The sequence below is a fragment of the Dipodomys spectabilis genome, unplaced genomic scaffold, assembly GCF_019054845.1.
Source record: "Dipodomys spectabilis isolate Male_0828 unplaced genomic scaffold, ASM1905484v1 ptg000297l, whole genome shotgun sequence".
Lineage (NCBI taxonomy): Eukaryota > Metazoa > Chordata > Mammalia > Rodentia > Heteromyidae > Dipodomys > Dipodomys spectabilis.
The window spans coordinates 20279113-20306237 of record NW_024870974.1 but is presented as its reverse complement, the minus strand read 5'-3'; the positions used below and the strand labels follow the sequence as shown (position 1 = coordinate 20306237).

The 27125-nt window shown below is 38.7% G+C and overlaps 1 protein-coding gene across 1 annotated transcript; it reads left to right on the top strand.

Annotated features, from left to right (window-relative positions):
- Positions 1–5439: 5439 nt before the first annotated feature.
- Usp38 (ubiquitin specific peptidase 38) lies at positions 5440–26838 on the top strand. Its single transcript, XM_042701668.1, has 10 exons — positions 5440–6158; positions 7457–7592; positions 9192–9321; positions 9792–9893; positions 13755–13913; positions 16525–16718; positions 17858–17951; positions 20767–20873; positions 22000–23356; positions 25639–26838. Exons 1-10 carry the CDS (start codon positions 5477–5479, stop codon positions 25798–25800), a joined length of 3123 nt encoding a protein of 1040 aa, XP_042557602.1. The 5' UTR covers positions 5440–5476; the 3' UTR covers positions 25801–26838.
- The last annotated feature ends 287 nt before the right edge of the window (positions 26839–27125 follow it).

The following is a 27125-nucleotide window of genomic DNA, read 5'->3' as shown; positions in this document are numbered from 1 at the left end:
CCCAAGGACTTGGGTGGAACATCATCATGTCCAAAACATGTAGCAGAGGCTGTTCACCTCATCGAGGCCGACAAGCAGAGGCGCAGGTATAATTTTCAAATGTATGTCCTCAGTGGTCCACTTCTGCCAGATAGGCCCCAAATCCTAAAGCTTCTACCACCCACAAAACAGTGGGACCACTAGGGCCCAATCCATGAGCCTCTCTGGATGTATTTCCCATCCAAATGACAATACAGTACTTTTAGTTACCTGTCTTTTAATATTGCCAATACTCTCGCTACATACTCTCTTCCCAATAAATTTATCACAATGATCCAGTTTTCTGAGTTTAAGAAAAACAAAAAAGTGCTGGAAATGAAGCCCAAGGCCTCATCCATACTAGGAAAGCCCTCTATCACCAGGCTTCAACCCCAGCCCTCTAGGCTTTCTCCTCACAGATAACTGAGAGCATATTCCCTCCATTCTCCTCATCCATAATGATGCCTCCTCATAATTACAAATGGCAATCCTAACCACAACTTTCACCTTTGCAGAAAGGAAGATAAGAGAAGGAAGGAAGGAAATGAGGAAAGGAGAGAAGGAGCAGGCTTTTTGAGAAAAAAAAAAAAACTTTTAAGAAAATGGAACATAAGTCAAACATTGTTTATTTATTCTTAAACCAAAACTACTAGTTTAACAATAGTTTAACTTAGATGTGGTTTGCTGTCTCTTCTGCCTGTCTGTCACTGTCACAAAGACTGCCAAAAAGCTGCTGAGAACTATCCTGGGTCAGGATGATGAACTAATCTACAAACTTTCTGCTGCCAAATTCTTGTCAGCAAATTGGTCATTTGTGGAATTGACTCACAGTTAACCATTTCTCAGTGAGATGACTAAAGCCCAAGTGTTTGACAATAATGCATTTTGACTATATTCACTGTAAAGCAAAGTTTAAGTTGATGGATATAATTATCCTACTGTAATCATTATCCAATGTATGCGTGAATCAAAATATCACACTATACCTCATAAAGGTATTTAAATATTGAGTAAATCAAAACAGAAAAGAACCCAAACATTAAATAATAATGTGTATGTGCATTATGGTTTTGACTCCCTAGTAGCTAGTAATGTTGAACATATTTTCACAAGTGACAGTTTATCTTCTTTAGGGTGTCAAGTCCTTTGCTCATTTTTTGAATTGGGGTTTGTTTGTTTTCTGATTGATACATGATCTTTATGGCCTCAAACCAGCTATATGGCCCAGGGAGGGCTTAAGTTCAAAATTCTGCTTCCATGTTTTGAGTACTAGAATTACAAGAATGAAACACTATGCCTAGATGTGGCATTTTCATTATTGTTGAATTGTAGTGTTCTTTATATATTCTTCCCCCCTCACTGCCACCCCCCCAGGTGGGCCTTGGACTCTGGGCCTGCATGCTATCCCCAAGTTCCTTTGCCTCAAGGTTAGTGCTCTACTGCTTAAGCTACAGGACTACCTCCGACACTTTCTGTGATTAACTGGAAATAAGAGTCTCATGGACTTTCCTGCCCAGGCTGGCTTCAAACCGCAATCCTCAGACCTCAGCCTCCTGAGTAGCTAGTATTACTGGTGTGAGCCACCAGCACCTATGTTCTTTATATAGTTTAGTTTCTTATCAGATATATGCTTTGCAAATATTTGCTCCCATTCTGTAGGGTTTCATTGTATGCTTTGATAAACAAGTATTTTACTACTGACTTTTGAACTATTTACTCTTGATTAAAAAAAAATCCTTTTGTGAAATATATGCTCTACAAATAAGTTTGATGAGCTCTACATATTCATTTACTTTTGCAGTCATATTGAAAAATTCATCCCAGGTCCTTCCTCCCATATTGTTTTTCCCTATTTCTAGTTAATTCTATGGCACCTTTTGAAGTTTTGTTTTATTTCTTAAGTGTGAGGTTTATGTCAAGGTTCTTCTTTTGCCTATAGTTATGCAATTGTTCCTGTCTCATTTGTGGAAAAGGACTATCTTTCCTCCATTGTTTTTTTTCTCTGTCAAAAATCAGTTGGGTAAGTCATTCTCACAGTAGAGATGACCTGTTTTAGGCTACTAAAGTATTCCTTTCCTAATGAACTCTCCTACACTTGCACTGGTCCAACACTTGCTTGAATTCTCTTGCCAGATGCAAGGACTGAATTTCTAGTAACATATTTTGGTGTGATGACATGGATCAAATACATCTATTGCAGAATAGGATTGAATGTCTGTTTCTGCATTCTCCCCACTTCTGTCTGGGTTGAGGAAATGTGTTTGCTTTTCTACTGTTTGGACTGACTGCCTTGTTTTCCTCAACCAGTATTTTCTTCAGGCAGTTCAGCTAGGCATGACTTGCTTTGAGATTTTCTTTTTTCCCAGGGGCTACTAAGTGCCAGGTGCTTCCTTCTACCAGCTTCTCAAATCTCCAGCCTTTTTCCCTGTATCCCAATCTATAGCAGTATGTTTTATTGTACAAAGTTGCAAAAATGGTGCAATGTGTAGAACAAAGGTAATCTGGAGTCTATATGTAACTCTTATCTCCAATTAACCACCAGAAAACTGGAAGTGGCCCTATTGCTCAACATGGTAAAGCACTAGCTTTGAGTGGAAAAGGCTTAGGGCAGGGTCAGAGTTCAAGCCTTATGACCAACCCCCCAAAAAATTCTCAGGTGAAAAGTAATCTAATCTTTTGTAGTTGGCTAAATCTAACCACTGCTCTTAGAAATGCTTTTTCTCTTTGCTTATCACAAACACATAAACATAAGCATGCTTTTAATTTAGGGCACTGATGGAAATAATAGAATCTTTGGAGTTGGACTTGGGTGTTTAATGTCTCATGAATTTACTACAGCATCAATAGAATGCAGCTACTAATGTCAACTTCCAGAAGTCTACTTTGAGAACCAAGGATTACATATAATATATTGAGTTCCAGGAACACAGAGGGTGCTTAATAAATAATTCCCATCCTTTGCTTTTTTTTTTCTCATCCCACCCACTTATATCTATTCTGGCTTAAGATATTTACAAAACAACTTAGTTAGCAATTAGGGCTTAAGCCTAACACTTGGACCAAAATCTTCAAGTCCACAGCAATAGTACTTACTAATTCAATGATCAGTGGCAAGGTTCACTGCCATTAAGCTTTTACAGAGATCTATTTTTTTATGAGGTAGTATTCTATTATTTTTAGCTATATTGTAAAAAAAAAATTAAAATTTATCATTTTCCACTGAAATTCCTTAACCTAGGAAGGTTTAGAAGTCTAGTAGCTTGAAATTGTGTAATTTTTGTTAGTAGATTGAGAATTGCATTATATTTTCTCAGACATCTTACTTTATATTTAATTTCTCAAAACAAATGCTAGCAGAAAGGCGAAATGTTAGGGATGATTCAAGCTAACCTGTCCAGTTTCTAAGTAAACAGTATTTTTGTCGTATGTATTCTGGAGTAATCACTCATCTCACTATTATTCAGCAATCTTCACTCAACCCGTTGGTTCCGTAGCATAAACACGAATTCTAAATCTCTTCACCTCAAACCCACAGTTCTACCATTCTTTTGTCATTGTTTTCCAAGTGATAATTGTCCTCCCAACTTTTCTCTATAGGTTTCTCCTAATTACTTGAAAATAGCAAGTTCCATAGCCCTTCCCTTCTGGGCACAACTGCTTTGTAGTTGGATGAATCAATTCCTTTATCTTCACATTTTCCCTACAAATCAACTGGGTCTCAGGTTCCCTTTTACCCAGTTCCTGTCTCCTCCCAATTCTCTTCTGAAGCTTGTCCTAATGGATATACTAAATATTGGCATAATCATACTTGTTTAGATAAAGGAAGGGGAAAAGAAAGAGGGGGACAGAAAGCGAGTCACAACTTATTTTTTCTATTGGATACTGTCAATGAACTATTTCTTCTAAGTTCTGTGTGATTTCACCACTGTAGGAATCCAGCTTGAAGGGAGCTACCATTAGGCAGCCTCTTCCCGAGTACAGGCTTCTGATCACGCTCTTGCCCTGCATCTCTGGCCCGTCACTTGAGAGTACAACCACGACGATGGCACCTCTCCTTCCTTACTGTAAAACATCTCCTATGCTACCGTGTGTTCACTTCGTGTTCTATTCTCAGCGCATGTTTCTACTATACACAAATATATGCGTCCTTTTATCTCTACATGCACGGAATATACTTGCAGCACGTGTATGACTTAGATGATGTGTAACCCCGCGGCTTGGGGCTTGCCCCGTGCCTGGATGCACTACTGCGGCACATTACACACCAACATTACTCTAGGGGGCGTACATCGCGGGGCCTGATCCGGGCCGTGCACGGTGGGGATGAGCACTGCGTGGCACACGCACAGCACGCACGCGTAGATCTGTGCACCCTTTCCCCCGGCCGCAGCCGTCCCCGCGGGGGGGGGGGGGGGCGGACTTCCGACGGCACCGAGCGCCCCGGGCCGGGCCGGGCCAGCAGGCCTCCCCTCAGGCCCTCCACTCCGGACACCCGACCGGCCGAGCGGGCCGCGGCCGGGCCCTCGCCTCTTCTCGTCCATCCGAGTGGTACACGGTCCTTACTCTCTCCCTAAAAGCTCCCCTCGCATTCCCCAGTCCCTTAACCCCCTCCCCGCCCCCCAAGACTTCACTAGCACGGCGGCGAGCAACAGACCCGACACCGAGCGCGGTCGGCCGGAACCCCACATCCGGGTCACCTGCAACACCCGCCCCCGCGTCGCCTCCCGGAAGTCCGCCTGTGACTCGACACACGCTCTCCAGTGACGCCAGCATCGCCGCGGGGGGAGGGGGGGAAGGACTCGACTGGCAGCAGCTGCGCCTGCGCGTCCTCGAAGGGGCGGGGCGGAGAAGGGACGGGAGGTTAGGGAAGGAGGGGGAGGGGCGAGGAGGAAAGGAAAGAGCGCGGCCGCGGGCAGGGGCGGAGGGCTGGACCTTCCGGAAGTCCTCGGTGCTTCACTTCCTGTTGGCCGGCTGTTCTGAATCCGGGTCAAGGGTGATCGGCTCCGTCTTCCTCCCCGGCGGGTCGCGGCCCCGTCGGTGACAGCGCCTCCTGACTCATCCCGGCGCCCGTTTCTCCGGCTCCCCTCGGCCGGGGCCCGGACGCCCGCACCTGCCGGGGGACGCGGGGGCGCCCCGCCGCGTCCAGCGCGCAGCCCCGCGCCCCGAGCACCCGCCCAAGCCCGGGGTCTCGCCGGCCGCCCCGCGCGGATGCCCGGGAGGACCACGGGGCCCGGGCCGGCGGCCGAGGTCGGGCCTGGGGCGCCGTAGGCCCGCCGCGCTCCGCACGCCGCCGTGATGGGCCGCCGGACCCGGTAGATGTGGCGGCGGCGGCGGCGCTGGCGGTGGCCGGTCCCGCTGCTGCTGCTGCTGCGCTCCCCGCTCGCCTCGCTCCCGCGCCCCACGCCGGGGCCGCCGCCCGACCCTCGCCCCCGGGCCCCGGCCTCGCGGCACGGCGACCATGGACAAGATCCTGGAGGGCCTGGTGAGCTCCTCGCACCCGCTGTCGCTGAAGCGGGTGATCGTGCGGAAGGTGGTGGAGTCGGCGGAGCACTGGCTGGACGAGGCGCAGTGCGAGGCCATGTTTGACCTGACGACCCGGCTCATCCTGGAAGGCCGCGACCCCTTCCAGCGCCAAGTGGGACACCAGGTGCTGGAGGCCTACGCACGGTACCACCGGCCAGAGTTCGAGGCCTTCTTCAACAAGACCTTCGTGCTGGGCCTCCTGCAGCAGGGTTACCATTCGCTGGACAGGAAGGACGTAGCCATCCTGGACTACATTCACAATGGCCTAAAACTCATCATGAGCTGCCCGTCGGTGCTGGACCTCTTCAGCCTGCTGCAGGTAGAGGTGTTAAGGATGGTGTGCGAGAGGCCGGAGCCACAGTTCTGTGCCCGACTCAGCGACCTGCTGACCGACTTCGTGCAGTGCATCCCCAAAGGGAAGTTGTCCATCACCTTCTGCCAGCAGCTGGTTCGAACGATAGGCCACTTCCAGTGTGCGTCCACCCAGGAGAAAGAGCTGCGGGAATATGTCTCCCAGGTGACAAAAGTGAGCAACTTGCTGCAGAACATCTGGAAGGCCGAGCCCTCTACACTGCTGCCTTCCCTGCAGGAAGTTTTCGCAAGCATCTCTTCCACAGGTAAAGGTCATGCCAGTTCTGAGGGAATGTCCTCTTGGAAAATCAGTCTGTCTGCCTCGAGTACACACACCATGTTTACTTCCGTTCTGAACACGTCCTTACTGAACAGCAAATTTTAATTCCCCTGTTCACAGTTTTCTTCCAATCTACTGTCTTGTTTGGGAATATCATTTGGTGCCTTAAAATCAGGTAGCGTCTCTGTGTTTCAAAGGTTGAGCATATCATTAAGTAAACAAGTTTCTTAATTCCCCAGCCTCTGCTCAAGTTACAGAATGCTTTGTGGATGACAGGTACTATGTAAAGCTCCTATTCATTAGTGACTAATAGTATAATAATATGTACCATGCTTTTGTTGACTATGTCTCTATCATCTTGTAATGCGGTTGGTTGTTGTTGTTTTTTCTGTTTTCGAAGTCTGATCTTTTTTTTTTTAATACATGGGTTGTCTCATTGCTAGATTATGCTAGTAGTTTAGGTCATTTTTAGGTAGTTTTTAAATATTAGTGTTTTTCCGTCCCCCAACAGTGTATGTGAGAAGGGATACAGGTAGAATGAAGAAGCCAGAGGGATGAGGGGGTTTTCGTGTTATGAGTTACACCCTCAGAAACTGGAGAAGAGTCAAGTGATAATTCATGGCTAGAAAATGCTTTCTCACCCAGGAATTTTACATGTGTCTGTGTTCTTAAAACTTTGGAGCTTTGGAGTCTGTAGCTTTCTTTTAAATAGTAAGTCCAAAACTAGATACACTTCCTCTTTACTTGGTACACCTGTTCTCTCTAATTATTCCACTTGGGTGTTCCAACTTGAAAATGCCCTTATTTTATCTTAAGAAAAGAAATGAGAGTAAAGTTTTGTGTAAATACTTAGCCCATTTAATACATACCAACATATAGTTATAGTATTTGAATTGATTTAAAAAACTTTAGAGTACTTAACTATTAAATTTTCCCCCCATTTTTTTTTTCACCTGTGGCAATCCAGATCTTCATCTTGGATTTCTTTAATTTTATATACAGTTTAAGCAAAATAATACCCTCCCACTAACCTTAATTTCTAATTTTTAATCCCTTTAGAAATTTTTGAAATCTTCTTTATAGCAATATAATGACTAAGAGCATCTAAACTAGAAATTGGAATAACCTTACATTTCTTTTCTGGATACTGTTTTACAAATAAATAGCTTAGCACCTTTATGTACATATGTAGGTAGACGTGTATATATATAGTTATTTTCTTTAGACTACTTCACATGAAACAAACATCTTGTCACTTTTCTTTGTTTTTTTATTAAAATACAGATGCATCATTTGAACCTTCTGTAGCACTGGCAAGCCTGGTCCAGCATATTCCTCTTCAAATGATTACAGTTCTCATCAGGAGCCTCACCACAGATCCAAATGTAAAAGATGCAAGTATGACCCAAGCTCTTTGCAGGTACTTGTTCCTGACAACGCTGTAGACAGTAACTGTAGTTTTGAATAATGAAAAACATACAGAAACATTTAAAACTGAAAGCATGAAATAAATGCATATTCTCCAAATTAATTGGAGCATTATTATATATTATAGTCTTGGCACATTATTTTTTTTGGCTTGTCATTTTTTTATAATCTTTTTGCTTTTCATTGTTTCCTGTATTCTGTTTCTTCCTCCTGGATTTTTGTTCTTTTTCCAAAGTACACATTTCACTTTCACTTTTAAATTGGACTCAATAGGTAATACATTCCTTGCTTTGAGAAATTGTTTTTCTCCATCAGTCTTAAATGATTGGACAAGATACAGAAATCTAATTTGATAACTATTTGTGCTTACCATTTTGAAAATGGTACTGCATTGTCATCAGGCCTCTGCTATTCTCATAGTCAGCTGTCAATCTCATTGTCATTCTTTATGACCATTCAAGCTTCTCTGGTTTTCTTTTTTGTCCTTAATGTTTTACAGCCTAGTTTTCCATTTCTAAGTGTACACTTAATGGTTTTCTTTCAAAACAATTTGTGTTTTTATTCAGTCATTCATTTTATCAGATCACATTTATTGAACATTTAACATGATTGCCAGACAGTGTTCAAAGAGTCTTTGAACAACTGGTAAAAATAGCTGCCCTTATTGGCTTACTATATGGTTTCAGAAGCTAAGAGTAATCTAATGACATGCTTCACTGAGTCTAATATACATCCTAATTTTCAGGATGTTAAAAATGTGAAAACAGTCATAGTTGTCTAAGTTAAATTGCTTGACTTTTCTTGCCTTAGTGATACATAATTAAATATGCATCTTTAAATTTTAGGGTTTTGGAATGTATTATAACTAAGATTGTGTGATGATGCTGTTTATAGTTTTTTTTTAAGGACAAAAAGGAATAGAGTATAAGAATGGTTTTTTTTTGTTTTATTTTGTTTGCCATTATCTGGGCTAGAATGCAGGACCTTGCACTTTACTCTGCTTGCTTGCTTGGCTTGCACTCTACCGCTTGACCCATGCTTGTTTCACAATTTGTAATAGTGCATTTTTACTAGTTACATTAGCTATATGGGGTGGGGGGAAGTCATGGTTACAATTGTGGAATTTTACAATGTTAAATAGTGCATTTGTAATTGCATATTAAGACTGTATTCACCAGGAAGAAGTCTTGATTGATACTCATATGTCTTGATTCAGGTAACTATATTTAAACTGCTCTTATTAGAATAAATTTGTGTTCTAAATTCCTGATGTCACTATAGAGCATCAATTTATAATTTGGCATTTATGAAAAATGAGAAACAAATCTTTTTTAAGGAAATGTGTGTCCATTTACAAGATTGGAAACTCCTTGGTGACAAGTACCTAGTTGCACTCATTTCTCCATTTTCTTTTGGCATTTCTAGGGGCAGAACCCCAGGGTCTTGAGTAATCTTCATCAGAGCTTCTTACTAGCAAGCTCAGTAAACATTGAGTCCCGAATTGAGTGGTTCTCTTCTGTAACTCCCACTGTTCCTAAGTAAATAATGATGAGAATATTTCAATACTGATAACTTTTTCTTCAATTTCCAGAATGATTGACTGGCTGTCCTGGCCATTGGCTCAGCATGTGGATACATGGGTAATTGCACTTCTTAAAGGATTAGCAGCTGTCCAGAAATTTACTATATTGATAGATGTTACTCTGCTGAAAATAGAACTGGTACGTGAGAATATATCAATCTGTGGGAATGTATCAATCTGTTGGAATGTAGGGCCTCATCTAATGGATATTTTTATTTTGGGGTGGTCTCTTAAAACATCTAGTTTTTTTTTAATTGTTCTGGGCCATATATATTATTTTAAATGCCAAGTAATTAAAATAATTTGCTCTTTTCAAATATTTAATATGAAGCCATTTTCATTAGCCTTTGAGTCCATCTAACCTAAGCTTTTAATACCATTACTCCTCCAAAATTAGCTTTGATATCAGTGCCTCCCAATATTGGTAAACCAGAGATTGTTTCTTGGATTTTTTTCTTATCTGACCTGTCAGCAACACTTGGCACAATTTCTCATCATTATTTTCTTCCACTAAAATTTCATAGCATGTTATGGTAGGACTTTTCAGGAAAAGGGACATTGACCTAAATAATTTTTATCCTTCAGATAACATCTTGTCTTGTTTTGAAGGTCTTTAATCGACTTTGGTTTCCTCTTGTGAGACCTGGTGCTCTTGCAGTTCTTTCTCACATGCTGCTTAGTTTTCAGCATTCTCCCGAGGCGTTCCATTTGGTAAGTTCTGAAACAAAACTTTCTACATAAGAAAAGCTATTTTCAAATACAGTTTGCTATTGAGTCACCTTTGTATATAATGAAGATTGTAAAGTAGTCTTTACCTGTTTTTTGTAGCATTATGATTTCATAGAAAGATTGTGAGATTTCCTCCCAGAATTTCAGAATATTTGGTACCTCACCAGAATGCCCTGCTTCTACCCTTTGCCAGCAACCACATTACCTCTGCCTGGGAAATGTCACTGGTGGATGTCTGTTGTACTCAAAGGTGAAGAAGAATTAAAATGGTTGAAAACTACTGACTGCTTTAAATTTTCAAACCTTAAAAAAAAAATCTTTGCTACTTAGGCCCAGCATTTGGGCTTTGCATTCTCTCACCTTTAAATTTTTTCTGTCCCTTTAAATCTATATCACTTATTTTTATTTTATTATATAAGATTTGTCCTCAACTTACAAATTAGCTAAGGTAATAAATGGCCAAGTATTTGTTTGGAAACCTGTTCACTTGCTGTCTAGAATATCACTGCAAAGTAGTGCTTTGGTTTTGTGATTTCTCCAAGGTCTTATCCTCAGTTTTACAGTCAAAACTCATCAATACCCCACAATGTAAAAAAAAAATAAGAAAATTCAGAGGAGAATAACTTAGAAGGGCAGAATTCAAATTAGCAGTTTTGAATTAGCAATGTCACTATCTCAGAAAAGTCTATACACTCACAGGCTGACCAGTGTCCTGTTTCCTCTGAAGAAAAATAAGGCGTAAATGTACCTTTCCAATTAGTAACTATATTATGTGTTTAGGATGAGTGATGAGTAGTTTGGTGAGCTAGATAGATGCTTACACAAAATGTTTAACAAAGCCATATATGCCATATGAGAAAGAGATTGTTTTTAAATTTCTTGGAAGGAGGTTCTCTTACAGAATTCATTTATTGTTACTTTTCACAGTGAGGGCATGCTAAATCTCTGATTAATCATAATTTTTGTGACTAGAATGTATTTCCTTGCCTTATAGCTTTTTTCTCAGAAAAGTACTTGAAATTTAAGGGGAAAAAAAACAAGTTTTCTGTTTGGTTGGTTGGTTGGTTTTTTGGAGGTACCCGCAATTGAACTCAGGGCCTACACTCACTAGTCACTCACTCTACCACTTGAGCCACCATCTCCTGTCCTAAATTTAAAAAATTCTCTGAGAGCTGGGAAGGTGGCTCAGTGGTAGAGCGCTTGCCTTGCATGCTTGAGGCCCTGGGTTCGATTCCTCAGTACCACATAAGCAAAAAGAAAAAAAGCCTGAAGTGGCGCTGAGGCTTAGGTGGTAGAGCGCTAGCCTTGAACTGAAGAGCTGAGGGACAGCACCCAGGCCCAGAGTTCAGGCCCACTACTGGACCCAAAAAAAAAAAAAAAAAAAATTCTCTGAGCTGGGTGCCAATGGCCCACACCTGTAATACTAGCTACTCAGGGGGCTGAGATCTGAGGATCTTGGTACAGACCAGGTCAGGCAGGAAAGTCCATGAGACTCTTACCTCCAATAAACTATTCAGAAAATGCTGGAAGTGGCTCTTTGGCTCAAGTTTTAGAGCACTAACCTTGAGCACAAAGAAGCTCAGCACCCAGGCCCTGAGAGCCTCTTATCTCCAACAAACTACTCTTAACAAGCTTGAAGTAGGGCTGTGGCTCAAGTAATAGAGCTCTAGCTTTAGGCCAAAAAACAAAACTCAGGATCAACACCCATGCCCTGAGTTCAAGTCCTAAGCCTGACACAGAAAAAAAGAAGTTTTAAATCACTTATTTCAGGAGTAAATAGATCAGAAATATGAAAACTGACCTGGCTTAGTAAAGCCCAAAAGCTAAGACCTAATAATGTCAAAGTATTATATATGGCTTGACCTTCTACTCATCTAAAATATTGGATTTTAGTAATAATAGTTACAGAACTCCAGATAACTCAGTGAAAGACTTGGGTTTAGATGTTGCTAAATATTAGCACTAACCTGGAATCAACATCATTATTATGCATTATTGTCTATGTTTAGAATATTTTAAGACAAACCAAGACTGACATGTTAATGTGTCTGTTAGAGACCAACTTTTCTTTTTCACGTAAAAAAATTCAGTAGGTGCTATTGCAGATAGTTAAAATAGAAAAAGAAAAATATCAAAATTACTAGTTAAATAAGCTTCCTGCATTTCCTCAAATAGCAATTTATGTTTACTATTATAATTGTGTCTAAAAACATTTAATCTTACGCATTCAAAAAAAATCAGCTTTCAGGAAGCAAAAATTATGACTAATCAGAGATTAGCATGCCCTCACTGTGAAAAGTAACAATAAATAAGTCCTGTCAGCGAACCTCCTTTGAAAATTTAAAGACAGTCTCTGGAAGCATATCTGTGTAACTGAAGAACTAAGTTGCTTTCTGCATTGGTGACTGTAGTGACCATAAGACATAGTTGTAGACAACCATATAGCCTGATGAGGAAGACCACATCTGTACCAGGCAAGCATTTGGAAGACTTGAAACTTTCAGCATTCCTTCCTCTTTTACCACTCTGTCTTGTCTTCATCTCTGAAGGGAAGTGAGCCAGGTAACTTTGGACCTCGACTATTTCATCAAGAAGTGAGGCTTTATAGGGCAGAATTAGTATTGAACTTCGCTTAGAAATGTAAAGATGATAGATAGCAATAGAGTGAACTCAGGAGCTTATAGTAGTATGGTATGGCCTTATCAATACTTTCTTTTATGGTGGCAAGATTGAAAAAAAATATGTAAAAGCTAAAATGAGACTTCAGTCATCAAGCACAAAAGTAAAAGCTAGACAGACAAAATAGAAAAAGTAATGTGATTAAGAATGTGATTATTGTTTTGAGAAGGAAGAGTTGATGAGGGCATGGCCACAATTGCTGTGATTTTATTTGTTTATTTGACTCTAATAGAGCTATATTTTCACTTTTAATCATGTATGAAAACCAAAAAAATAGTTCTTCAAATACAGTATGCTTTTTACCTTAAGAAGAATAAATATTATTATTATAATAATTAGGTGAAAATAGCACCATGCTAATGGAGGGTACTATTTCTATAAATGATTGTTTCATTTTGGTAATAACTTCTTAAATATGTCATTGCCTCTTTGTTGGCTTCTTAAGCTTCATTTTATAGTGAAAGAATATCTTTGTGTTGATAATATTAGTAGTTTTCCACATGTTGATGACAATATTTTAAGTTTTCCAATTATTTTTATACCCAGTTCCTTAAAAATAATGGAAGTTTCTAGTTCCCTTTATTACTAAAACTCTCTCTTTTGGAGGATTGGGTCTTGTGAGGAAGAATATCCAGTCTAAAATGACATCCCTGTGTTTACCATAAATAAAAGTAGTCCTGTTACTTGACGTACAATTGTACTTACATATACAAGTTATTTGACTCCTTCTTAAAGTAGACTTTACTGTGCAAATTGTTTGTAATTCTTTCAAGAGAAAAATTTAACACTAGGTGGAGCTCTTTAGCTAAATCTAAGGCGTTTGTTTTTGGTTTGGAGTTTGTTGTTTCTATTAAATAATCTAACCAACTGTAGGCATTTTTTTAAATTGATGACAATGACCAAGATTCTTATCTAATGCCTTAGCTTGTTTTTTAGGTGGAGTGTAAAAGGGAGGAGTAGTGTTAAGCTGAACTTTGTAGTCATGTAACTTTGAAAACTAGCTTTATTGGTATTCTAAAAATGTTTGACTTTATAACTTTTTGAGAAACAGGCTATGATTCTGAACATAGAGAGAGTATTGATCATGTAACATATTTACTTGTAGGCTAGTTATTGTGTTGCTAATTTGAAGAAATTAACAGTTATCTTTTTTTTTCCCTTTAGATTGTTCCACACATAGTTCATTTGGTTCATTCTTTTAAAAGCGATGGCCTGCCTTCCAGTACCGCCTTCTTAGTGCAGTTAACAGAACTAATACACTGTATGATGTATCATTATTCTGGATTTCCAGATCTCTATGAACCTATCCTGGATGCAATAAAGGTAAGGTGATAGTATCCCATTGTCTGTGGAATTGAAGATGATGATATAATAGATCAATATGTATTAGATGAATGAATATAAAATATTCCTATAGCCAGCTATTCTTTTGTTTGAAAAATGCAGTAAGGGTTAAATTTCATCAGTGTTTAGGAGATGGATCTTTTATTTGCCATATGCATTTAAATTAATAACCATCCTCAGCTCTGTAATGCCATTTAATTATAAGGTGCATTTTTATATTTATAACAGCTTTGGGAAGTTTTGTTTTAGAAGATACTACATTAAATGAAGACATACATCAGATTACATTTCTACCATCAGACCTGTTAAAATACATAAAGAATATCTTAGAATGAAGGAAACAGTTTAATCAAATGTTTGACTTTGATATTCTCCCTACTTACTATTCTCTTTTTGCTATAGGTTCTTTATGAATTGTATATCTTCATAGAATCTTTACTAGATTATTTGTGCTTATTCTATTTTTTCAACTTCATATAAACAGTGATTCTAAGAGGCCTGATTCTGTTTGTGTAGAACAGTTTGTCAGCACAATGTTTCTCAGGAAACTTGGTGTGGAACCAGAGTGTAGCAAAAGAATTGGAGAACCTAGTCCAGCCAAACTTACTGAAAGTTTCCAAACATAGAGTCATTGCCTTTACTTCTTCTCTTTCTGACATGATTTAAAAACATGTTCCTTTTCTATACACATAGGTAAATCAGACTCACTTGATTTAGTCCAGAACATGGCACCAGTTAGTTTAATTTTGACACTTCAAAAGCAAAGTATATACAGGAGTATCCTGTAGTGGACTTAAAAGTGATGTTTCTCTCTGCATTATTTTTGTTTTGTGTCTGTTGATTGCTATTCTTCAGTTATGTGGTGCTTTTCAAGGTGAAGTTTCTGATAAGTTCTACACTCAGAAGCAGCAAAGGGTTCATTCCTAATCCAAGGAAAGCCTTTTTCTTTTTTCTTTTTTTCCTCTTTTTTCTTTTCTTTTTTTTTTTGTAAATTTTTGGTTTTTTTCTGGTCATGGGGTTTGACCTCTGGGCGTGGGCACTGTCCCTCAGCTCTTCAGCTCAAGGCTAGTGCTCTACCACTTGAGCCACAGCGCCATTTTGGTTTTCTGGTGCTTTACTGGAAATAAGAGACTCACAGACTTTCCTACCCAGGCTGGCTTTGAACCACGATCCTCAGATCTAAGCCTCCCAAATAGTTAGCATTACCGGTATGAACCACCAATGCCTGGCCCCTTTTTTATTTTTTGACAGTACTGGTGTTTGAACTCAGGGCCTTGTACTCATCACTATCTAGGCACTTCACGTGAGCCACATCTGCATCTCTGCTTTTGCTAGATACTTTTTAAGGGAGCATCTCTTGAACTTTTCTACTTGGGCTGGTCTCAACCTGATAGCCTCTCACTCTTAGACTGGAGAATAGAAAACAGGTGTTGGTGGCTCATCTGTGATCTTAGCTGCCTCAGGAGACTGAGGCCTGGAGGATCTCCAGCAAGATTCTATCTCCAATTAACCAGCAAAATGCTGGGACTAAGGAGGCATAGTTCAAGTGGTAGAACACCAGCTTGTGAGCAAGAAAACTGAAAGAGCATGAGTACCATCACAAAACATACATAGACACACACACAAACACAAAGAGGAAGGAAGGAGGGAGGGAAGGGGAAAACAGAAGGAAAAAAAGAGGCTGGATCTTTAACTGTCTTCATAAAATGTACATTTTCAGCTGATCATGGTAGTACATACCTTAATCCCAACCCTTAGAAGACTAAGATAGGAGGATCATAAGTTTAAGGCCAGCCAGGTTGAAAATGAGCTTGAGCTATGTGAATACCTTGTCTCAGGAAAAAAATGAAAGGAAGAACAAAGTTTGGTTTTCTAAAGTCTAAGTACCAGGTGGTAGTAACAATTTAGGAAAGTGAATGATCTGAGTATATGTGGTTTTACCAACTTTTATTCTCCATTGTTCTCTTTATGCTTGAAATCATGTACATTTCTTCTTATTTCATTAGCTTACACTTCACTAAGTACAGAAGAAGAATCTGTTGTAATAATTTTCTAGATTGTAAACCATGAAATTGGGTTTTATTTTTTTTCAAAGTCAAGTCACTGTGCTAAGAAGCTTTCAGTTTCCATCTCTTAATTTGCATTATTTTTCTAAGAATTATGACTAATAAATATTACTAATGAGTGAAAAAAGGCATTTCTTAATATCATCGCAAAATCTGAAAGCAGCTGTGTTTAGCTGATTTAATTATGTGCTACTTTAAGTCTGTCTTCTGCTTCCAAAGAGTAGCACTGACTCTGGCCTCAGTTTTATCTTGTTACTTTTTGTTTGTTGTTAGCTGGCAAACAACATTACAAATGTAGCTTGAATTCCTGGTTCTTAAGTTCTTGGTGAACTGACTTCAGGAGACACTTATTTTGCCATACAATATAATTTCATTTTTCATAACTAAGTAACATCATTGATATCAAACTAAGTGCGCTTAGTGAAGGCTTAGTCAGTAGACAACCCTCCTTGTAATGTCACTTTAATAACAGAAAATAGTTTCTACTTCGCTTTGTAACTGTTACTCCTCTTTGTGATCCACAGGACTTTGCTAAGCCCAGTGAAGAGAAGATTAAATTGATTCTCAACCAATGTGCCTGGACTTCTCAATCCAATTCTTTGGCATCTTGCTTGTCTAGACTTTCTGGAAAATCTGAAACTGGGAAAACTGGTCTTATTAATCTAGGAAACACATGTTATATGAACAGTGTTCTCCAAGCACTGTTTATGGCTACAGAGTAAGTTTGAATGTGAACATTTTCATTTGAACTATAGAACTTAGTGTACATACTGATGAGACGTGAAATGGTAGGGATTGTCTATACATTATTTCTTATAAATTGCACAAACACTAACATTCCCATATAGTTTCCTTATTCAGAAATGGAACTGCTTTTGGTGCTCAGCAGGAACTAGTAAAAAGTTAACTTGCATAGTATTTAATACATTGTCATTGTTTTTATAATTATCATGACTTGATGTTTACAAATCTTAACAGATGAACTGATGGAAGCTATTCCAAAGAGTTTGTGTTCTATAGCTATTTTTAGCTGTTATCCCATAACATTGCTTCTATTACGCTACTATATTTTTTCAACCTATATAATCTTTTGAGGATGTTACATATTATCTGCTTGTAGTATAGTATTTATCAGATCAATTTCTTTGTTGGTATTTGAGAAAGTTAAGCTCTCCTTCCCACTTCAAATGATAGTTCCTTTGGCCTCTTCCTAATTCATTTTCAGATCTATTTTCTTCACAACTAAGCAATAAGGAAACAGGGAATGTTAGTTATATAAATGTTGTTTGTGAAGGCATAAAATCATGACCAACTGTTTCTAAATGCAAAAGCATGGCTGAAATGTTCAGTACCAATTGAGTATTCATGGAACTTGTCCAAAAGTACTTTCAAATTGAATTCCAAGTTTTTGTTACACCTGCCTAGTGGAATCATAAACTATTAGATGTAGTCTTGGCTGTAGTTTCTTATTTGGCCCCAGGTTTTACTGTGAGCATGAAGGTACTTTTGCAAACATGACAAGAAATAATCCATTTCTCACCACTAGAGGTCAGCTAGCCAGCTATCTCACTTTACAGATGACAGAGTGCAAAGGCTAAGCAGTTATAACTGCCAAGAGCAATTCAAAGAGCACATTTTTATTCTGTGACAATATTAATTAGTTGGATGTGGTAATACACACCTGTAAACTCTTGAAAGGGTGAGGAGGTAGGAGGCTGGTGTGTCTGAGGGCAGCCGGGACTGCATAGTGATGTACTACCTCAAAGCCCCCCTCCTTGGCCTACCCTTGAAAAACATCAAAGCCCATGTGTGCATGTGCGGACACACAGAAAAAGTCACTATCTTAATCTCTTTCAGTTTCAGAAGACAAGTACTGTCTTTAAATCTAAACGGGTGTAATTCATTAATGAAAAAATTACAACATCTCTTTGCCTTTTTGGCTCACACACAGGTGAGTGTGTGTGTGTGTGTGTGTGTGTGTGTTCATGTTATACTAGAAATCTGTCTTTATCAAACTTAATGCTATACAAGACATCTATAATTGATCAAACTGCATACCATATTTTTTTCTCAAGATAGCATCACTTAGACTTTCTAAAGATACTGTCTAAAGTATCTAAATAATAGAACGTACCTCGAGCTTTTATTGCTTCCTTTGCTCCCCATACTTGTATATGAATATTATGTCAAACTGCTGTTTTATGTTTTATTTCTGTGCCAGTACTGGGGCTTGAAATCCATCCAACCTCTCACTCTTACTTGGCTTAAAAGTACAAGGCTGGGGCTGGGAAGGTGGCTCAGTGGTAGAGTGCTTGCCTTGCATGCATGAGGCCCTGGGTTCAATTCCTGAGTACCACGTAAGTAGGAAAAGCTGGAAGTGGTGCTGTAGCTCAAGTGGTAGAGCATTCACCTTGAGCTGAAGAGCTGATGGGCAGCGCCCAGGCCCACAGTTCAGGCCCCAGGACCAACAAAAAAAAAAGTGCAAGGCTGAAGTTTTACCATTGAACCACACTTTACGTCCAGCTTTTTGCTAGTTAACTAGAGATGAGTCTCAGACTTTCCTGTTTGTATTTGTTTATGCTTGTTTATATACGCATGCACATGTGTGTATATATATATATATATATATATATGCATCATACTCTTTGTGTTTTGCTGTAGTTGCTATTGTCCCGCAGAGGTAGTGGAGAGTACTAAGTATAGCTGGAAGAGGGTTTCAGGACTGATAGAATTTATTTGAAGGGAACATCTAAATTCCTGTCTACCAGCCAAAAAAAAAATCTCAAGTATAAATTACATATCAGGGATTAAGAGAAAGAAAACCATAAAACTATCTTGGTTGGGTGTGGTGATGCCTGCTTATAATCCTAGTAAGTGGAAGACTGAGTCAGGAATATCACAAGAGTTCAAGGCCAACCTTGGCTACATAGTGAGGCTCTACCTAAAAAAAAAAAATCTTTGCTCACTTCCCCCTTGTTTTCTTGTAATTCTGTTTCATACTTGTTTTATCATTAGTACATGTAATACGTTCTACATAAGTATATGTGTATGCAGATATATTATTGCGCATAACCATGATCAAAATACCTGAGAGAACAGCAGAACAGAGGACAGGTTGACTCTGGCTTGTACTTTCAGAGGTGTCCGTACATCACGGCCAGCTGGGTGTGGTGGGGCAGCACAGTTCATGTCATGACAGCCAGGAAGCAGAAAAAAGGACCAGAAGGAGCCAGGGACAGGTTACCCTCAAGGATCCATCCACAGTCACCTATTTCCTCCAGCTACGTCCACCTCCCTAAGTTTCCAGAAGCTTTCAAAATAGCTCCACAAGTGGGAACCAAGCAAGCTTTCAACATATGATTCTGAAAGGGAAGTTTCAAATTCAAACCATAACAATGATATATATACCATATTAACTCCCAATCAGAGCTATGAGAAAACACCTTAAAGAGGTTTCCTTGCTCCCAAGAAAAGATGACCAAAGGAGAACTAAAGTTCTGCTCTGTCACAGGTGAAACTTTCTCCATTAGCCAAACCAACAGATTTGCCTATACAATAAAAAAAAATATTTTTATAGCATATATTAGTTAGACAAGGGAAGTTTTGACACTTCCATACATACAACCTTCTAAATATCTTTTTATATAATTAATAAAGCTAAAAGTCATTTAAATTTTGTAAACCTGGGGCTGGGAAGGTAGCTCAGTGGTAGAGTGCTTGCCTCTCATACATGAGGCCCTGGGTTCGATTCCTGAGCACCACATAAGCAGAAAAAGCTGGAAGTGGCACTGTGGCTCAAGTGGTAGAGCACTTGCCTTGAGCTGAGGAGCTGAGGGACAGCACCCAGGCCCAGAGTTCAGGCCCCATGACCAACAAAAAACAAAAACAAAAGTAACTTGTATACATTTAGGGGCAGGGGAAAAAAATTTTAAAAATAAATTTTGTAAACCTTTTTGATCAGTCTTTTATCTCCTAATCCTCAAAATCAGTAATTTGGCTAAAAGTATATCCCTACTTTGCTTTAAAAAAGAGAAGAAAAAGAAAAACTTCGTTTTTTCTGCTCAGATCATACAGACCAGTAGTGAGTGGGCTGAGGATGTGAATGAGATGGCATGGGGCCTTTGCTCAGTCAATATGCTAAGCTTTCTTCATTCAGAATGCCACACGACAGCCCTAACCTGGGTAAAATTTTCCTTAACTGAAGAGTTGAGGTATAACTCAGCTGAGATTCTCTACTCTAAATAGAGAAGAGAGGAGAGGAAAAAAAATAGAGCAAGGTCCCTAACTGGTGCACTAACCTGTCTACATTATGACATGTACCCAGTCAAGAAATGTTCAGTTGCAGTGGTAATGCAGGGCTTTATACTTGTTCCCCTTATTACTTCACCTATAAAATATGTTCGTCAACATTTCTTTTTCAGATTTGGTTTTTCCAAAGTGATGCAGTCATAACAGATGACTGTCATAAAGGGATTATGTCAGGAACATTGTATGGTTAGAAAGACCTGGATTTTAATCATTCTTTCTGCCACTCTTTTAGCTGAATGGCCTTAGTTTCTAAGTCTCAGCTCTGGAGAGTGCAGAGTTTTAGCAGAAGATGATCTAAACTTACTCCTAATTAGTTCCATGTGCTTCTGAGTTGCCCCCACAATGGCACTTTTTTATAAAGCCGGAATACAATTTGAGAAGTTGTTATTGAGCATTATGTATTAAGATGCTATAAAGAATCACTTCCTTCCTTGTATTTTCTTTACTGCTGTCCAAAGAGGGAAGCTTACGCACCTCGGATATTCTTTGAGGCTTCCAGACCTCCGTGGTTTACGCCCAGGTCGCAGCAAGACTGTTCTGAATACCTCAGGTTTCTGCTAGACAGGTACGAAGTGTTTTTAAACTTCTCATTTCAATTATGTCTTCTCATAACCATCTATTTCTATGTAACATGAGGTAAACATTTTACATTTTAAGTATTGATCTTTAAAATACCCTCACATTTATTGTTTTTTGTTTTTGTTTTGTTTCTTAGGTTTCCTTTTGGTTCCTTTTGGGAGTCTCTTTAGGCTGTTAATCAAAGAGTAATAGGTTTCCAAAACACTCTGGAATCTGTGTGGTCTTTTCTTTCCTGATTCTATAACTGTGGAGGCCAGATTTTTCCTCATACACTTCATCTGAAAAATAGAGCCGTAGCGCGAATGCAGCCCACGTGCACTTACCCAGCCGCACCCTATGAAACCAGATAGTCAAAGTACTTGAAAAATACAGAACACTGCCATTCTTCCCATGAATATTTGTGGTTTGAAGACATACAACTTTCGTTCAAAACGTGTTAAGTTTATTACTATTTTAAGTTTTTTTAATATTTAAATATTTCCTTGTTTTTCAAAATCAGTGAATACCAGTAAATATAAATATAGCCCACATTTTTAAAAAAGCTCTGTGTTTCTTAGTTATTTTTAAGAATATAAAGGAGCTGGGGACCAAGAGGTTTAAGAGCTACTGTAATGTATACTGTATTAAGGGTTTGAGTAATTTTATGTCCTTACCACTTCATTAGTAATAAAACCAGTTATCTTTGTATCTCCCCAACTCCACTCCCTTCTATTGTACAGATGGCTAGAATTCGCTGGGCTTGGCTTAGGCAGCCTTCCTTCCTTGCAGCTGAGAGTGTGTTCATGTTGGCTTTGTGCCAGACTGTTATGAGGTGCCAAGCAGACAAATGTATAAGACAGGGGATGTGCATAATTAATGTAATGTCACAAATGCTATGAAATAGAATGAAGTAAGTAAAATTGGAACATACAATAGTAATAAACCATGACTTTTCTTCTGTATTCTCTATTCCGTATTTTTCTTGATTAAAAGAGAAGAAACTTAATTTTTTTAATGAAGTACTCTACTTGATGACACTAACATGACTGTTGGTGTAAGCCACTACTATTTTAAAAAAGAAATGTCACACAAACATAAGTGAAGTAACTATATAACAATATCCTCTTCTGTAGGCTCCATGAAGAAGAAAAGATCTTGAAAGTTCAGTCCTCCCACAGGCCGCCTGAGAGTCTGGGGTGTGGAGAAACATCTTTGCAAGAAGTAGCCAGTAAGGCGGCTGTCCTATCAGAAGCTTCTTGCACAAATGAGAGTGAGAAGACTTTAATAGAAAAAATGTTTGGAGGAAAACTAAGGACTCACATATGTTGCTTGAACTGCAGGAGCACCTCGCAGAAAGTGGAAGCCTTCACAGATCTTTCACTGGCCTTTTGTCCTTCCCCAGCCATGGAAGACTTATCTTTCCAAGACCCAGCATCATTAGCCCATGCCCAAGATGGCAGCCTGATGTGTGCCAGTGTACCTGGTCCTTCAGAAGATGGTGTAGTTTATAATCCAGCAACAGCTGCCTTTGTCTGTGACTCCGTTCTGAATGAAAGAATAAGCAGTCCTTCTAATGAATTTCACTGTCCCGAAAACACTTCTGTCCCTAATGAATCTGCCAAGATTCTTGTGAGTAAAGATGTACCTCAGAAACTCGGAGGTGAAATCACACCTTCCGTAACTGACTTACTAAATTATTTTTTGGCTCCAGAAATTCTCACTGGTGACAACCAATATTATTGTGAAAATTGTGCCTCTCTGCAGAATGCTGAGAAAACTATGCAAATCACGGAGGAACCTGAATACCTTATTCTTACTCTCCTGAGATTTTCGTATGATCAGAAATATCATGTGAGAAGAAAAATTTTAGACAATGTGTCACTGCCACTGGTTTTGGAACTGCCAGTTAAAAGAACTACTTCCTTTTCTTCGTTGTCAGAAAATTGGTCTGTAGATGTTGACTTCACCGATGCTAGTGAGAACATAGCTAAAAAACTAAAGCCTTCTGGGTCCGAAGAAACTTTCTGCCCCAAATTGGTGCCCTACGTACTGAGTTCTGTTGTCGTCCATTCGGGCGTGTCCTCTGAGAGTGGGCATTATTACTCCTACGCCAGAAACACCACAGGCACCGAGGCCTCGTTCCAGATGTGCCACCAGCCCGAACCTCTGGCGTTAACTCCCTCCCAGAATCACTTACTAGGGAGAGACGGCCCTGCGGCTGTTATGGAACAGGATTTAGAAAATAAGGAAATGTCAAAAGAATGGTTTTTATTTAATGACAGCAGAGTGACATTTACTTCATTTCAATCAGTCCAGAAAATTACGAGTAGGTTTCCAAAAGACACAGCTTATGTGCTTTTGTATAAAAAACAGAATAGCACTGGTAGTTTAAATGGTAATCCAACCAGTGGACTCTGGGTAAATGGAGATCCACCTCTACAGAAAGAACTTATGGATGCTATAACAAAAGACAATAAACTATATTTACAGGTAAGTTATGGAAGATATTGAACAACTGACAGTTAATTGGGTGCCTAAGTCTGGATTCACATGAAATGAATTCAACCTGTGTAACTGAATTGTCCTCATGTGCATTATGAAAAGTATCAATTAGATACAATGTGAAAGACATTTGGGTTTAATTACAAAAGATGTGCTTCTCATTAGGAAAGATGATACAATCGTGTCATGGGGAAGCAGAAAGTGTAATGAATGGAAGTATTCTGCTTTCTCCTGTCTCAGCCACAGAGGAAACAGCAGCCAATGGTGCTAATGCCTGCAGGTTCTTTGAGTCAGTATTCTAAAGTCTTACTGACCTTCAGCTGGCTAAGGTAAAGAACACTAAAAGATGGATCTGCAAAGAAAGGATACTTGTAATTCTGAGGATCTGAACAACAAAATCAGAGCAGTAAATAAAAGCTGAAGTAAACATGTCTTATAGATGAATTTATTCAAGAATATACTCTTTTCAAACATTTCTTCAAGTTAATTTAGGCCTTGCTAACTTGCTATCAAAAAGAGCCAAGAACAAATTAGAGATTAAACTACGGGAAAGCAAATAATGAGAAGTGTGATTGGATAACTAATTTTATGAGTGTCTAAAAAAATGTGTTTGAAAGCCATAGATTTCCTAAAAATATAGGCAAAGAGAAGAAATAAGCCATGACACTACAAATTTTTAAGTTGTTTTTTCAAAAGCAACATTACAAAATATCCAGAAATAATTCATGATACATTTTAAAGGAATATAGAAAAGTTCTAAAATAATACAAAAACTTTAGAGAATAATTCAAAATTCTGAGTATTTTCAGGATGGCTTATTATGAGAGTAGCAGTATGAGCACTATTAATCAACTGGTTCTCAAAGACAGGAGAGTAAGAATGAGGAACAAAGGATAGATTAAAACAAAATTTTACAATATGACTCAGATTGATCGGACTTGAAAATGCATAAACTATCTATGTTTGAGTAAGATACTACATTTAGCAAGTGAGAGGTAGATTTTAAAACTCAAACTAATTTCTGCAGTTGGAGCACTAAGCGTATTGATCTGGTAGGGAAGAGTTTTAAGTATTACTATAAGGTAGTAGGCTTTATTTTACTTACCAGTATTTCTTTAAATCAGTTTTACTTTTTTCTTTTTTCTTTCTTTTTTTTTTTTTTTTTTTTTTTTGATCCTGGCCCTGGAGCCTAAACTGAGGGCCTAGGTGCTGTCCCTGAGCTTTTTCCCTCAAGGCTAGAACTCTGCCAGTTGACCCACAGCTCCACTTCTAGCTTTTTAGTGGTTAATTGGAGACCAGAGTCTCAAGGACTTTACTGTCTGGATTGTGGCTGCCTTTGAACTGCAATCCTCACATCTCAATTTCTTGAATAGCTAGAATTACAGGTGAAGAGCTGTTATACTCTTTATTAAGAAGTATCTTAAGCAAAGGGTAGGAAGAAAAATCTAGGCTTCTCTGATTTACAATTTTTACTGAAACCACCACTTCCACAAAGCCCCCGTTGATGCACAGTCCATTGTGGTAGGCATTTAACTCTGTGTTCTGTAAAGAATTCATTTTGTGTATTACAGAGTTTTACAGGAGCTGTAATGTTTTCTATAGGTTTTTACATCTTAGGGGTTTCAGTTTTCTCTGTTATAAAATGAAATACTGAAACAGAGTGGTAGGTTAGGCATAGTAGCTTGTACCTATAGTTCTAACTATTCCGGAGGCAAAGACCAGGAAGGTCAATTTCAAAGCCAGCCTGAGAAAGTTAGTGAGACCCATTCAACCGAAATGTCAGTGTGGTGGTGCACATGTTTGATAGTAGGTCTACAGGAAATATAGGTAGATGGATTATAGATCTAGCACAACACTACCAAAAAAAATAACCAAAGCAAAAACAGGCCAGGGCTGTGGTAGAGACAGTGCCACTAAGAGAAAAAAATGTCACATAAAACCCCCTTGTATAATTAATACGTGCCATTTCAAAATTGAATTAAGAATTTTTAAAAGAAACAGTTGTGTATGTAGGACCTGCTGTTCTCTTAGAGTTACATGAAGATTTTGTGATCTGCTTGTCTTGCTCCAGTGCTAACTTATAACCTTAGGAGGTTTGGGGTTAGTGTCTTAAATACCAATATTGCCAAAAGTTACTCAATATTGTTAAAAGTTACTGAGTTTGAAGAGCACATATTAAGGATTAAGACAATTTTAGAATACTGGTATGTGTGATATATCCATCTATTATATTTAGCATTTTAATTTCATAAAAATCACTTTAATTTTAGGAACAAGAGTTGAATGCTCGAGCCCGGGCCCTCCAAGCTGCATCTGCCTCTTGTTCATTCCGGCCCAATGGATTTGACGATAATGATCCACCAGGAAGCTGTGGGCCAACTGGTGGAGGAGGGGGAGGCGGATTTAATGCAGTTGGCAGACTCGTGTTTTGACCCTGGGAGCCCAAAATGCATTGGTCAAAAAGCATCCAATACCATGGCTGTTAAATGTCAGACTGTAACAAAGACCAGATCTACCTTTTATTTTTCTTTTCATTAGACCCCTATGCTTTAAGAAAACACACTCAGTGCTTGTTTTTATTTTCTGGACAATACATTTATTAACAAAATGCATCATGGGAAAAAAAATCTACCTCTTAAAATTCCATTTATGGTTAAATATGCTTGACCAAAAATGTTGAAAGAAAAAAAAAGTGTACCTGGTCCCTAATTAAGCTGCATTAAATTTGGTAGAATTATTTAAATAGTCTATATTCAGTTTTACTGAACCAAAATATATAATTCATTTGCATTTCTTTATAATAGAATTGATTCCAGAAATAAGAGAAATCTGGTTTTTTTAAGTCCTTTATTCTGATGTAGTTACCCATTTTCTAATTCAAGTCTTTGAAAATACAAGAGAGGATCCAGTCTCCAATGAAGGCAATAACATAAAACGTACCAAGCTATCATACTTCTCAGACTTCTATTTAGTCTGCCTTCGGTGTCCCTGTTTCTGCACTTCAAGGACAGATGTTTTTAAAAAGGGATATTTATACATATGGACTGAATTGATTTTAAGAAAGGTGCATGGTCCCATAGGAGCAATGTTTTTATCTAAAAGTTGCTAACTTTGTAGTATTTCTAATGGCTGGAGGATTTTAAAGTTCTGTTTCAGGGAGCTTGTGTCTTGTGTGTGTTCTGAAGGAGGTGAGTTCTATATGTGCCTTGCAGTATCGTAATTCAGAAAGACATCTTTGGCTACAGAAAATTTTTGTTAAAAATGAAATGTTGGGAAGTAATTTTGTGCTTACATTAAAATGACAACTTTTTGAAAGGTATTAGCTTTTCCGGAAGTAAAGTCTAATGGTTCTAAATCAAAGTGTGATAGTGAATTTTTAACTCCTAGAAAATTTCAGAAGAAATTAACCTAGTTGAGTAAAATCCTTTTGCATATGTTACTTAATCCTCAAAACATTAAAACATTGATAATGTATTTTTAGAGTTGTATATCTGAGATTTTTTTTGTTGTTGTTCAAGTTGTGTGTTATGGTTACTTCTATATCATAGTTTCAGGAAGAATGTTAAAATGCCAGATGGTCCAATCCCACATTTATTTATTTATTTTTTTGCCAGGATACTAGAAATAGGTCAGGTCTCCTGGATCTTGATTGTAGCACTATTCAAAAATTACCCCAAATATCCTTTTTCCTGAAGATTTTAACTTATCCATGCTTGTCCATTGTTCTGAAGATCGGGTCCATATTTATTTTGAAAAC